The sequence below is a fragment of the Asparagus officinalis genome, chromosome 9 (genome assembly GCF_001876935.1).
Source record: "Asparagus officinalis chromosome 9, Aspof.V1, whole genome shotgun sequence".
NCBI classification, from domain to species: domain Eukaryota; kingdom Viridiplantae; phylum Streptophyta; class Magnoliopsida; order Asparagales; family Asparagaceae; genus Asparagus; species Asparagus officinalis.
The window spans coordinates 5481475-5494199 of NC_033802.1; the positions used below are offsets into that span (position 1 = coordinate 5481475).

Here is a 12725-nt window from a genome sequence, read left to right on the forward strand (position 1 = left end):
AAGCCAGTCTGATCAACCAGAACTACAGGAGGTCCTCGCCGGTTCACGGTCGTTGGCCCTGCTCTTCATCGCCATGGCCAACATTTCGCTGTCCTTTCGCTCCCGACGAGCCGTTCCCACCGTTCAGTCGTCAAAGAACCAGAGCGACTGGGGGGATTCGGTGTTTGAGATGCAGAAGGAAGCGAAAGAGGAGTTCGAGAAGAGGAGGAAGGATGGGGTTGTGATGGAGGAGCTGAGGGACGTTGTGCTGATGACACAGAGATTGAGGAGGTTGTTAGGTGAGGGAGAGGGGAGAGAGGAGGCGAGGAGTTTAGCGAGGGAGTTGAAAAAGAGCTGCGAGGGGTTGGAGGGGGCGATTCAGAGCTTGGAGGAGGGAGTTGATGGCTTGTACAGGGGACTCGTTGATGTAAGAATTTGTATGTTGAGAGTCATCTCAGATGTATAGAGAAGGAAAAAATACAAAAGGCTTAATGAAATACCTTCAAATTTTGACGAGAAACAAACACCTCCTGTTCCTAATTTTTGCGTTTAGTTCATATTAACAGCCAATTCCTCAATTCTCTTCATTGCAGAGCTCAGTTGATGTCTGATTAGTTACACAAATTAACGTGCAAATACCCCGTACTTTGTTATATTTCATCCTTACTCGTGAGAAGATCGACATGAATACGCTTGTAATTTCATTTGTAGACGACACAAAATTGGACCAAGGTGAACAGAAGCGGTATGATAGGGATCAGTATGTCCCTAATATTCCTCCGATTATGTCGATCACATGACACCGTTGTCTCCTGCGTAAGCATACACGTAGCTTCTACTGTTGGGGAATCAACTCAGAATCTCGTTCATTAATTAGGTAGACAATTAGACAAGTCATCACTCTAATCCCCTTGTTTAATTCCTTCTGCCCCCCACAAAATCCAACACAAAACAAAGCTATAATCACTAATAGCCAGTCACCGAGACATAGAACAACAAAGAAAAATTCAATCCGACTCAAGTCCCTTAATTCTCAATCAAATTCCACGGATCAAAATGATTCTCAGTACTTGATGCATGCACCACGCACAATAAGGGACAGAAACCGTAGAAGAAGAAGTATCTTCGTCTCCCTCGTGCTTAAGAGAAGCAAGATGTGCGGAAAATTTGTGCTGCACGTTTTGGAGCAATGACTGCTGCAATATCTTCAGACTCTCGTGTCAGGAACATGACTATGGGCATTAGGGAGAAACTATTTATCAATTTATGTATCCCGAACTATGAGACGAACTATGACTATTCATAAAAATAAATGTGAAGCATGGATTTTAAATGGACTGCGCTGAACGATGCAGACATGTACCGATGCATCTGTGAAGAAATTATGAAGTTTAAAAGGACTGTATTAGATGATACTACCTGATCCTGCTCGACCCGATCCTCTCTCTCTCTCTCTCTCTCTATATATATATATATATATAAACGATGCAGAAATATACCAATGCATCTATGTAAGAAATTATGAAGTTTAAAAGGACTGTATTAAGTGATACTACCTGATCCTACTCGACCCGATATCATCCTACCCAAAAAATTATGAAGTTTAATGGCTATTCCTACCACCGATAAATAAGATTGGCAGGTTCAGCCTGATGACCTGTGAGAATTTCTAGTTAAAAAAAAGGACTGTATCAAATGATACTGAGAATCAAAACTGAAGTTTCAATAAACCTTGGCTCTGTATATATGAATGACTAATGATCAACTACTGGTATGGTATCAACTATCAAGCGAAAAACTAAGAATTTTCACAAAATTCAGAACACTAATACAACTAATCAGAGGAGAACTGAGGGGCGTGAAGACCTTACATCAATTCAGTAAACAGCTATGTTTCCTATCAAAAGAACATGAAAAACCCTCCTAGTGTAGAAGCAACTATGTATCCCAAGCGCGCAAATCTAGCATATGATAGAATTCGAGTAACCTGCTAAAAGCACGAAATACCCTCCCGATTCCAAAATTTTGCATAATCATGAATTAATTATTGGGAAATAATAGCCTTCTATTTTAGGAAATTCTAGTTAGAGTTGGATTGGGGATTGAATCTGATGGGAAAGAATCAGTTATAATTAGAATTAAATTCTAATTGAAGAGAATTAGAATTGATAATCCGAGTCAAAGATTGAGCCCCACATAAATTTAAGAGAGGGGAAATGCCTTTAAATAACCAAAAGCTGAAGGGAGCTGCATATTGTAAAAGAGAAGAAGAGAAGTAGAGAAAACTAATGGAAGACATCTAGGTTTTGTGAGAGATCTTTTGGTGAGATTGAGAGAGTGTTTCTTTTGAGATCTATCTTAGATCACAAGAACAGATTATCTTGTAATCTTCAAAAATAAAAGAAGACTCAATTCTCTTCTCGTGGGCGTAGCTGATTGCCGAACCATGCAAATTCTATGTCTTTGTCTCTTGATCTACTTACTGTAGTGTATTAATACTCACTTTTTGCTCAACCATGTTTTCTCAGTGTTTCCACATCGCCCAGTGATCGATTGGTCTATAAAGAAGAAGGAGATCTAATCAGGGTATTCGGTGACGCTTCCACAGGCTACTCTTCCTCGTAGATCGCCAATTGATGCGCAACGATTGGTGTCGGGTTGCGGGTGGCGTGCGCCAACACTAATCTTAAAATTTACAAAGATGACTAGAAAACTTAATACGGTTATGTAAAATTCATGGGCGGAACATGATCAACATGAAAAAGGATTTTGCGCTTACTCCAATTTCTCTTGTGATCAACCTTTGGGTCTCACAAGAGGGACACTTCTGAACCATTCTTCACCACTTAAAAACCCAAAATACTGGAAGTAGTTAGTATACTGACATGCATTGTGACCCACTACATGAAAAATCCTACATATGCATGCATCATGCATGCATGGTTGATATGATCATTTTTCCGGCGGAGACTTCTGACAAGGCACACACTACTCTAACACAGGTGAACAATGGAAAATAAAGATACTGCCTTGTGCAATGTCCAATATGAGACTGCAACGAGGGTCTTGAGAAATTTTCTGTCAGTCAAGCAGAAAACATAGGTTCTTCACCATATAGGTCCATTTCATTCTATGTCTATGAGGTCAAATGGCTTTAAGCAAATCAACTGCGTTGTCGTGCAAAATAATCAAGATGGTGGAGTCCATCGGCCTTTGGTCGAGTCAATTACTTTTATTGATCAGGTAGACGCATCACTAGGCATGGTCCATTAAGGATTTGTGATAACCAGATGCATTCGGAAGTTTGCATATCAAAAAAGAAACAATAGAAAACAAGAAAAATCAAAAAGAAAAAAAAGTCTCGACTAAGTTCATGATAAAAACATATTGATAGTCGAATATATACAAATGCACAACGCTGCACGCTACGATTAGAAAATCATAACATATGAAGAAACATACAAAAGAAAAGATATACCTATAACTAGATCAAAAATTAAGACTACATCTACATATTCTTAAACTCGTACTCTAACCTGAGTTTTATAACTAAAGTTTCTATAACCATTCTACCCCTAATTCTAAAGATATTGCAATCTATTGGAAACAACTATATTGATTTTTTTTAGTTATAAAACATTATAACAAGTTAGGTAGAATGATTAAGTCGAATCGAATGCACCAGCATAAAACTAATTTAATCCTCAAGAACTCAAGAATCTTAAAATCGGTTAAGCAGTAGGTAAATATGCCCCTCAATTTGTTTTTTCTGTCTAATTTTATCCTACAACTTAATTACTGGAGAATCAGATTGGAATTTTCCACTAATGCTAGTTAACATTTTTGGAAGTTCCTAGCATGCCCTTTGATAAACTAATCAAAACTAAGATAATTAGATTATCTCTTTTTAACCCTTTTTGTTTCTCTCTCCTCTCCCTGCGAGCTGCTCTCTCCCAAGCTCAAATCCCCAAAACTTTAGCTTAATCTTTCAAATGCCAAGATCCTAAATTGACAGTTAAAAATAAAACTTTGAGAAGTGAGATTACCTGAGGATCAAGCACATACCGACGTGAGATTAAGCAACAAAAATACAAAAAAAAAAAAAAACTTTAATCAATTAATGGGTGAACCACCATCGTGAACGGAGGTAGCCGTAATTAGATTGAAAGGCAAAATCGACAGAAATAAACAAATTGGAAGTAAACACGTATAATTTGGAGGGTATATATGAAAAATGATTATCTTAAGTATATATATTTTACGTTTTTTAGGAAAACACCACAGACACACCCCCAACCACACCTTGAGTCACACCCCTCTCTCAGCTACAGTGCACAGGGTCCACTTTAACTTTTTTGCTAAGGGCCCGTTTGTTTTGATTTTTTTGAAGAGGAAAGTGGTGTGAAAGCTACCAAAACTGACAAAAACTGTCAGTTTTGACAGACTTTCTTGTAAAAACGCCTCTAAAAAAGATGTTTTTGCAAGAAAGCCTGTCAAAACTGACAGTTATGATAGACTTTCCTCTTAAAAAAAAATCAAAACAAACGGACCCTGAAGGAGGGAGGACACAAAGGTCAACGTAGAAGAATGCTTGCGGAGGACACAAAAGTCAACGTAGAAGAATGCTTGCGAAATTTGCGAACATGCAGATTTGGGGTTTAAAGTTGAAAATACAATACCGTTTGGGTTGTTATTGCAAAAATCCAAATTGTACCTTTTATCTAATAAATAGTCAATCTCCTCTAACGTTGGCTCGTTTTCGACCTCAAAGATTTCTTCCCCAAAACTTTTTCCAAAAAAACAAATCGTAGTTTTTGATGGATTACAGATACAAATCGTACTCTTCTCCGTCGACGATCGCCGTTTCTACGCCGTCCGATTGCAAGAACCTCTCATCTCAGCCGTCCGATCTCTCCTTCTCCCTCCGGTCAACGCCCTGGTTACGAGAGCTCTGGGTACCTCTCTTCAAATAGTAATCGAAATTAGGTAAAATAATTAAATTTTTTTGTTTTTTGTTTTTGGTTCAATTTTATGAGGATTTGCAGGAATATAAGTCAAAGGTGGGTTCTTGCTGTTTTAGGAAGATAATATGTTAATTCGACGGGATATGAACCCCTAGGATTTTGGAGAATTTTACAAGATAGCAAATTTATTAGCTGAGGTATTTGAGTCACTCTAAATTACAGCTACAATAGAAGTATTGGGGTTCTGAAAGGTTGAGAAAGGCTCAAGGTGAGAGTAGAGAACTGATGGGCGCTTCACATTTTCGGTAAAGTTTTAGGAGAAATAAAAATAAATAAAATTGTCAGAGAAATTAAAAAAATACAGACATGCATATGGTACATAAACTTGGTTGTGGCATTAAGGATATAATTGACTGTATGAGGATAGAGTTAGTTACCAAGGTGTTAGTAAGGAACCTAACAATGCGGACCATGGCGGCAAAGTTTTGGTTTTATTGAATAGAAAGCTAGAACAATCCTTGACTTTGTTCAGTCGACACTGGTCTTATATTAGTGATGGTTGCAGGAACCAAGATGGATTTATTTCTAATGTGGCAGTAATTCAGAAATATGGACAAAAGAGTGAAAGGGTGATATTACGAGCTTAAAGTTTGTTGTGTTATATATATATAATTAAAGAATGTTTCTTATGATCTATATATCGATTTTTCTATTTTAGGAAGTTTTAAAGAACTAGTGGGTTTTAAAATTTTATTTTGGATAATTTTGCATTAAATGAGAAGGTTTAGTATGTTTTTAGCCTTAGATCATTTGATTAGATATACTGCTCCTTTACTTAAAGCTGATTTTTATTACTTGAAGCTGATTTTGTTTGAAATCCTTTTTTCTGCGCGATCTTTTGATTCCGAGGTTATTGAGAATACAACTTTATCTGTGCTACTACTCTAACGCTGCTCTTTTTCTTTGGTTCTTCACTGTGTCAATTTTCTGTGATCACCATGTGCTCATAGTAGAGGAAAAACGTGTTAAGGCTTTTTACTTCCTCACATGTACATTGTTATTTCAGTTCCATGGTGTTATACTGGAATGGAGAGTAATGTTATTCCTTTGTACTATTTCAGATAAAATTCTGCTGATCACACTGAGATATTGAGGGCTTCACAAGCTTGATTTTTCTATTACTTTCTTCTGGGGAAATAAGTACTGCGTGCAACTTTTAACACCTTTCATCCATCAAGTACAGGATACAGTTTATCTTGTTTCCATCACTGTGAAGTCCTCTAAAATCAACCCATGCAGCGTCCAAGAGGTCAAGGTTGGGCTGACTTCGATCGCAAGCAGCGACACAAGCAAGGCACTGGAACCGAATACAATGTGGATCCTTACCCCTCCATCTCAGAAACGACATCTAATGCTGCTAGACCTTTTTTGAAAACTAATTATGTATCAATAAAGCCTTTTTCTTCAATAATCCACCCTTATTCAGGATTTCAACAGGTTGAGGGTGATTCCAAGACCCAGATTGTAAATGACAATTCTGTCACAAAGCATCACATTGATGAAATGACGAGAAAATCTGACGCAACACCGGTTACGATGCTTAAAGATAAACATCCATGGGCTGATCAAACTCTAATTGAGGATGTTTTAGTAGCCGTAAATAATGATGTAGACCAAACTTCTGTTCTTTTAAAAGAAATGGTTATGTCTGAGTCCCAATTAGAGGACCACAGCCTTTCTGGCCCAACTTCATCTACAGAGAGTTATACTTGTGAAATTAAAAGTAAATGCTTGACTGAAAGTAGTGTCGTGGAAAATAAGTTACCAGATCGGGATCATGAGGTGTCAATGTCCAAAAGCACATTGTATGTGCCTGTTGAACCGGAGTGGGAAGAGGACGATGTTTACTTGAGCCACCGGAAAGATGCTATTAGGATGATGAGGTATGTTTATATATATGTGTTAGAATTAATATAAAACTAAATTAAATGTAAAACTATAATCCTCGATTCTCACCATAATTTTGAACTTTTGGTGTAATGGTTAGAGGGACTAAATTTAATTTGGTATGATGATTAGATGGACTAAATTTAAGATGATATCAGAGTAATCCATGTTTGAATCTTGCTGGCTACAATTTGAATGTGGATTTTAAAAAATTATTACTGATACGTGAGTTCTGGTTTTCAGCCCATAAAAAAGGGCCATCAACCTGTGGGGGTATGTTAGAATTGATATATAACTATAATCCTCGATCCTCACCATAACTTCAGAGTTTTGGTGTAATGGTTAGAGGACTTAAGCAACCCAAGTTCAAATCTCATTTGCCCCGAATTTTAAGTGAATTTTCTAAAAATTGACGATTAAGCCCATAAAAAATGGCATTGAACTTGCAGTAAAATTGAACTAAATATAAAACTATAATCCTCATTCCTCATCATAACTTTGGAGTTTTGATCTAATGGTTAGATGTACCAAATTTAAGAGCAAAAATACTATATACTTTGACTAGAATTTATTATTTATCAAATAGATGCGCACAAGATTAGAAGACTTACATGGGCTGTAATTGTAAATTCTAGGCTCATCTGCGACAATATTTACAATGTCAGAAATAATAAACAGATACACTAAACTCCTAGTATGCAAACTGAATTCTTGAGTTTAAATTATTTGTCATTTACCCAGGACATTGCCTCACTTTTCTGAGAAGGTTCTCTAGGAAAGCATGGCACATACTTTGATATAAGGTTTAAACTTGATCATATGCAAGCTATATTGATTTTCAAGATTAGATGACTAATACGGCCAGGAATTTCAGGCACAACCAACTATGATATAGCATAAAAGAAAACACATATCCTAAAGTCATAGTACATATGTTGAGTTTTATATTTAAATTGTTTTGTCCTGTACTCAAGGGCTTTGCCTTGCTTGCGGAAGCTTCTATGTTAAATTTTGCGCGCGCTTGCTGTAAGCTGTTGTAACTATGTAAGCTGTGTCAACATACATAATAATGCCAGCTGTGTCGACTTACGTGTAAGTGCAAGCTATATTGATTTCCAAGATTAGGTGACCAATACGGCCGGGAATTGCAAGCACAACCAAGAGTGATTTACAATAAAAGAAAACACCTATCCTGAAGTCATAGAATATACTTTGGAGTTCTTATATTAAAAAAATTATATTTAAATTATCATGTCCTGTACTCTAGGGCTTTGTCTTGCTTTTTTTTCTTTTCAAGAAGCTTCTCTGTTAAACTGTGCGCATACTTGGTTTAAGCTGCCTTAACTGTGCAAGCTGTGTCAACTTACATGACAAATGCAAGCTGTGTCAAGTTACATGACAAATGCAAGCTGTGTCAACTTACATGATAAATGCCCAAATGGTTCTGTCAGGCAAACCTCAATTTATTTTTATATGATAAGTATAAACATATTGCTTCTCTTTAATTGTTAATTCGCTGATTAAAGATTATATCTTTCTTATGTTATTGCATATAGTTTCTTTAATGTATTACTGTTTTTAAGCAATTATAATGAGGATGCAACGCCACGTGTTCTTGAAGCCACTGCATGTAATTAGTGAATAACTCACGGTGATAACTGTGAGTTTTCTCTACGGCCAGTATATACATGAAATCTATGTACAATTTTGGATATGCAACATTTTAATTTAGGGTTACTTTCACATAAAAATCCCCCCCCCCCCCACGCACCCCCGAGGACTTTTAGCGGGGGGGGGGGAGGTACACATAGCCCTCTGAACTTTTATTTTATCTCACATAACACTCCTGAACTTTGCGGTTTTGCACAAAACCCCCTTGAACTTGGAACTTTTCTCACCAGACCAGCATAGATGTAATTTGCAAATAACTAAAAGTTTCTTGTGGAAAAGACTTCCAAACTTGGTTATTTGTCATCTACAGAAATCATACCCCCTCCTAAATTTAGGGGGGGGTTTTGTGAAATTAACCCTTTTATTTATCCATGCAAAAGTTGGTAACATACTATCGCCGAAGAATCCTTACGTCTAGGGGTGAGCACAGTTTGATTCACACCGAAATCACAGGTTGAACTGCCCGAACTTTGTTAGTTTGGTTTGGTGCAGAATGTAATTTCGGTTGGGTAGGTTGAGTAAATCAAAGTCAGGTTGAGTAAATTGCAAACCGAACTACCCGAACCTGACCGAATATAACATACATTAACTCTCTCACAACTCTTCCATGAACTAGAGATTTTAATTCTCTTGAAAACGACAATTGACAGTGAGTATGTCTAAGATTTTCCTTTTAAAATAATTTAAGTATTACTACTAAAGAGAGGATGGCAGTCAAGAGAGTTAAAGTTGCACACAACACCTGTTGACAGATGTCGATAGCGCAGTATAGTCATAGGGATTAGGGACATTTTTAACTAATAAAGTATAATTCCATTGATTTATAGATATTGGTTTTTCCAGATGACTGATGACTTGATTTATCACGTCATGAGCACGTATTGTTTGGTCAGTTGTTGTCTGCAGATGTAATACTCAAGATTACTGATCAAACTGCACTGCACTAACTGAACCGAATCAGTTTCACTTCGGTTCGGCTCTGAGAAGCCATTTACCAACTGAATGCTCACCCCTACATACATCTTCTAATTTTAGAAAGTATTTAGCATGAAAACCCTCTTTGTGTTGTTTTCTGTTTGAGGTAATTTTTTTGTGAAGATTTAATCTTTGTAGATCACGATGTTAACTGACATTGGATGTAGATGCCATTGAACATGTGCTATGAATACTGATAGATTTTCGATTTTCTCCTTTCCTTTGTTGTTTCCAATCGGGCATATAGGACTGTATACAGCTCAATGAGCTCATTTATGTAAGATTCATTCTTGTGCTCTTTGCAGTGAAGCACAAGTGTTTTTGTACTTTGATCAAATGAAGGGAAATGAAATAGCGAACCATTAGGCTTGTTTATTGATTTGTGTGCTTTAGATTGATCAGATTTGCAGCCCAGATTGGATTTAAATATTGAATAGATTCTGTTGTAATGTCTCCTGAGCTGGTCCAATCTAGTTTTCAACAACATTGATATTCGTCTTGTTTAACAATAACACATTCAGTCACTGACTTGTCACTCCTTATTGCTTTTGTCTTGTCTTGTAATATTGAAATGTGTCATAGATGTTGCAAGGCTCGTACATAGGCCTTATGTTAAATTTTGATCAATTGAAAGCATGACAAGAGTAATTTAAAATTTATGGGCAATTTTACTACTGGATAATAATTAGTTCTATTCATCATTACTTGACCATATTATTCATAGGTTCTTTTAAGTTGGACTAAACCTATTTTATGTGTTGTCTTGGAAAGATGATCTGCAATGTATTTCATATGTTCATCATTCATTTTCTTTCTCTTCCAATAAAAAACAGGTTGGCATCTCAGCATTCACGTGCTGCTAGTAATGCCTTTTTGAGAGGCGACCATGTTTCAGCACAGCAGTATTCCTCGAGGGCACGCGATGAGTGGTTGTCTGCTGAAAAATTGAATGCTAATGCTGCCAAAAAAATACTATCCATCAGGAACAACCAAAATGACATATGGAATATAGATTTGCATGGCCTACATGCCTCTGAAGCTGTAAGCGCATTGAAGGACCATCTGCAGAATATTGAAGAGATGCCACCAAGGCGTTCAGCTTCTTCTGATAAGTTAACAAAGCTGGAAGGTGGTATTTCACGTTCTGCATCTTGTGAGTATGTTGGTGGAATAGAAGCAAACAGTGAGACGAAGAAAAAGGAATTACCCCAGCAGAGGCAGATGATACTGAATGTTGTCACAGGTTTGGAATTTTAACATGCCACTTGTAGATATCCGAATTCGACTGCATATAATAACTGATATTTTTTTTCCTCGACTGCTGAACAGATAATTTCCGATATAAATTTGATATCTATATGGCTAGTTACTTATTATTTTTCCCCCCTAGGAAACAACTGCTTAGGGTGTGTTTGGTGCTGCTTTGCTTTCAAGTCCGGTTAAAAGAGAGTTATATAAAATCACCTTGTAGAAGATTGTTTTAGTATAGTTGAAATATTTGATATTAAATGCTTAGCAAACGAAGTAGATTACTTGGAAGGAATTTGCTTAAGGTTGGATTTGCAACAACAAGAAAGCTTCTCTTTCAGATTTTGGGGCTCAGCTATTTGAATCTTTTCTTACGTTCAAGTTACTTTGAGGTCCACTTCATTTACTAAAAATAAACCACCAGCATGTTAGTAATCTCTTCAGTGCAAGTTAATTTAAGCCTACCTCTAATTTGCATGGATGTCTTATAGAATTTTTGATAAGAGCAATTCAGAAAAACGAGAAAAAGGCTTGAATATTATGCAAATGCCAGATGACATAAACTTACAAGAGATTGAAGAGATCACATGATATATCTTTCTGTTGCTTTTGCTGCCATCAGGAGCCAAAAGGTCAGGCTTCTCTTAACTGCCGTTTTTTTATCTTCTGCTTCTCCAGAAAGCTTGTTTTGGGTGAAAAACAAGCACCCATTGTCTTAAAAAATGGTGCATGCACTTTTTGCAAGCAATGCAAAGCACACCCTTTGTTATTGAGTTTTAGGTGATGAGGAAAATTTTGACTGAGATTTTCACGTTCTGTTTGCTGTTCCTTCTGTAGATATTGCTCATGGGCTTATTGGTGAAAATAAGCGCTCTGTAATAAATAGTTTGCTTATGAGTAAAACTATGCACTGTGTGTTGAGTTGTTTTAATTGCATTGCACATAAATTGTTAGCTTATTGGAGGTTTTAGTTACATAAAGCTGGCGGTATGCGAAAATAGTTAATTTCTCCATAATTTATGTGATCTTCTCATTAAGCAGTTCCCGCTTTGCGGTTAAATGTTTGATAGAAATTTTTTGATATATTGACCGGAAGGGAACTTTACCGGGTGTGGATTATATGAATATGTTAATAATCACAGAGTGGTAACTTTGATTACTTTGTTTAGAGGGCTTCTAAACTTTTCATGATTTTCAGTTTTTTTTTTAAATATATGCCTTTTCTACATGGTGACCCATGACTTTGGAAAATTGCTCCATGTTTTCTTACAGGCATGGGCAATCACAGCAGAGGACAAGCTGCACTACCTTTAGCAATTAAAAGCTTTCTCATTGAAAATGGGTAGGTTTCACCAAAAATCCTGAAGCGAAGAATTTCATTATTACCCTCTCATCCAATGCTCACTTGCTCATTCTTTTTAACTGTACCAGATACCGCTTCGATGATGCAAGACCTGGTGTGTTTGCTGTTCGTCCAAAGTTTCGCCATAAGTGATTCCGGAAATCATGTCATGTATTTCTTCCACTATGATGATTTTTTCAGTTAATTTAGGTCTATCCATTTTATTTTCTTGGGTTGCAGTGGTGCATTGTACTATGCCCAGTTGTTTATGTATTATGGGGATGCAGTTACATTTTCTTCTGTCCTACCATTTATGTTAATTTTTTAGCTGTTCTTTATGGGAAATGTACTTTCTTGTGATGGATAGATAAGTAGATTCTTTGTGATACAACCTTTTCTTTAAATTTTGAATGATGGGACACAGGTTGAGTACATATCATGTACCATTTGTTTAGAGTAACATATTACTAGTTTGGTAACTGCTTTAAACTCCAAATCTTTTATCTTCAGTGCTAAACTGAAACTATTGTGTTTAAGGTTGACACATTTTTGTTTATAGTTTGTTGGTGGGAATCCACATGACATGCTCATACTACTTT

At 36.6% G+C, this 12725-nt stretch overlaps 1 protein-coding gene across 2 annotated transcripts; it reads left to right on the forward strand.

Annotated features, from left to right (window-relative positions):
- On the forward strand, positions 4741–12486 carry LOC109823703. 2 transcript variants are annotated; one of them, XM_020390043.1, is made up of 5 exons: positions 4741–4965; positions 6065–6886; positions 10370–10779; positions 12057–12126; positions 12216–12486. In XM_020390043.1, the coding sequence occupies exons 2-5, from the start codon at positions 6237–6239 to the stop codon at positions 12277–12279; spliced, it is 1194 nt and encodes a 397-aa protein (XP_020245632.1). In that variant the 5' UTR covers positions 4741–4965; positions 6065–6236; the 3' UTR covers positions 12280–12486. The 2 variants fall into 2 exon arrangements, with proteins under 2 accessions (XP_020245632.1, XP_020245634.1); XM_020390045.1 differs by having other exon boundaries at positions 4741–4934.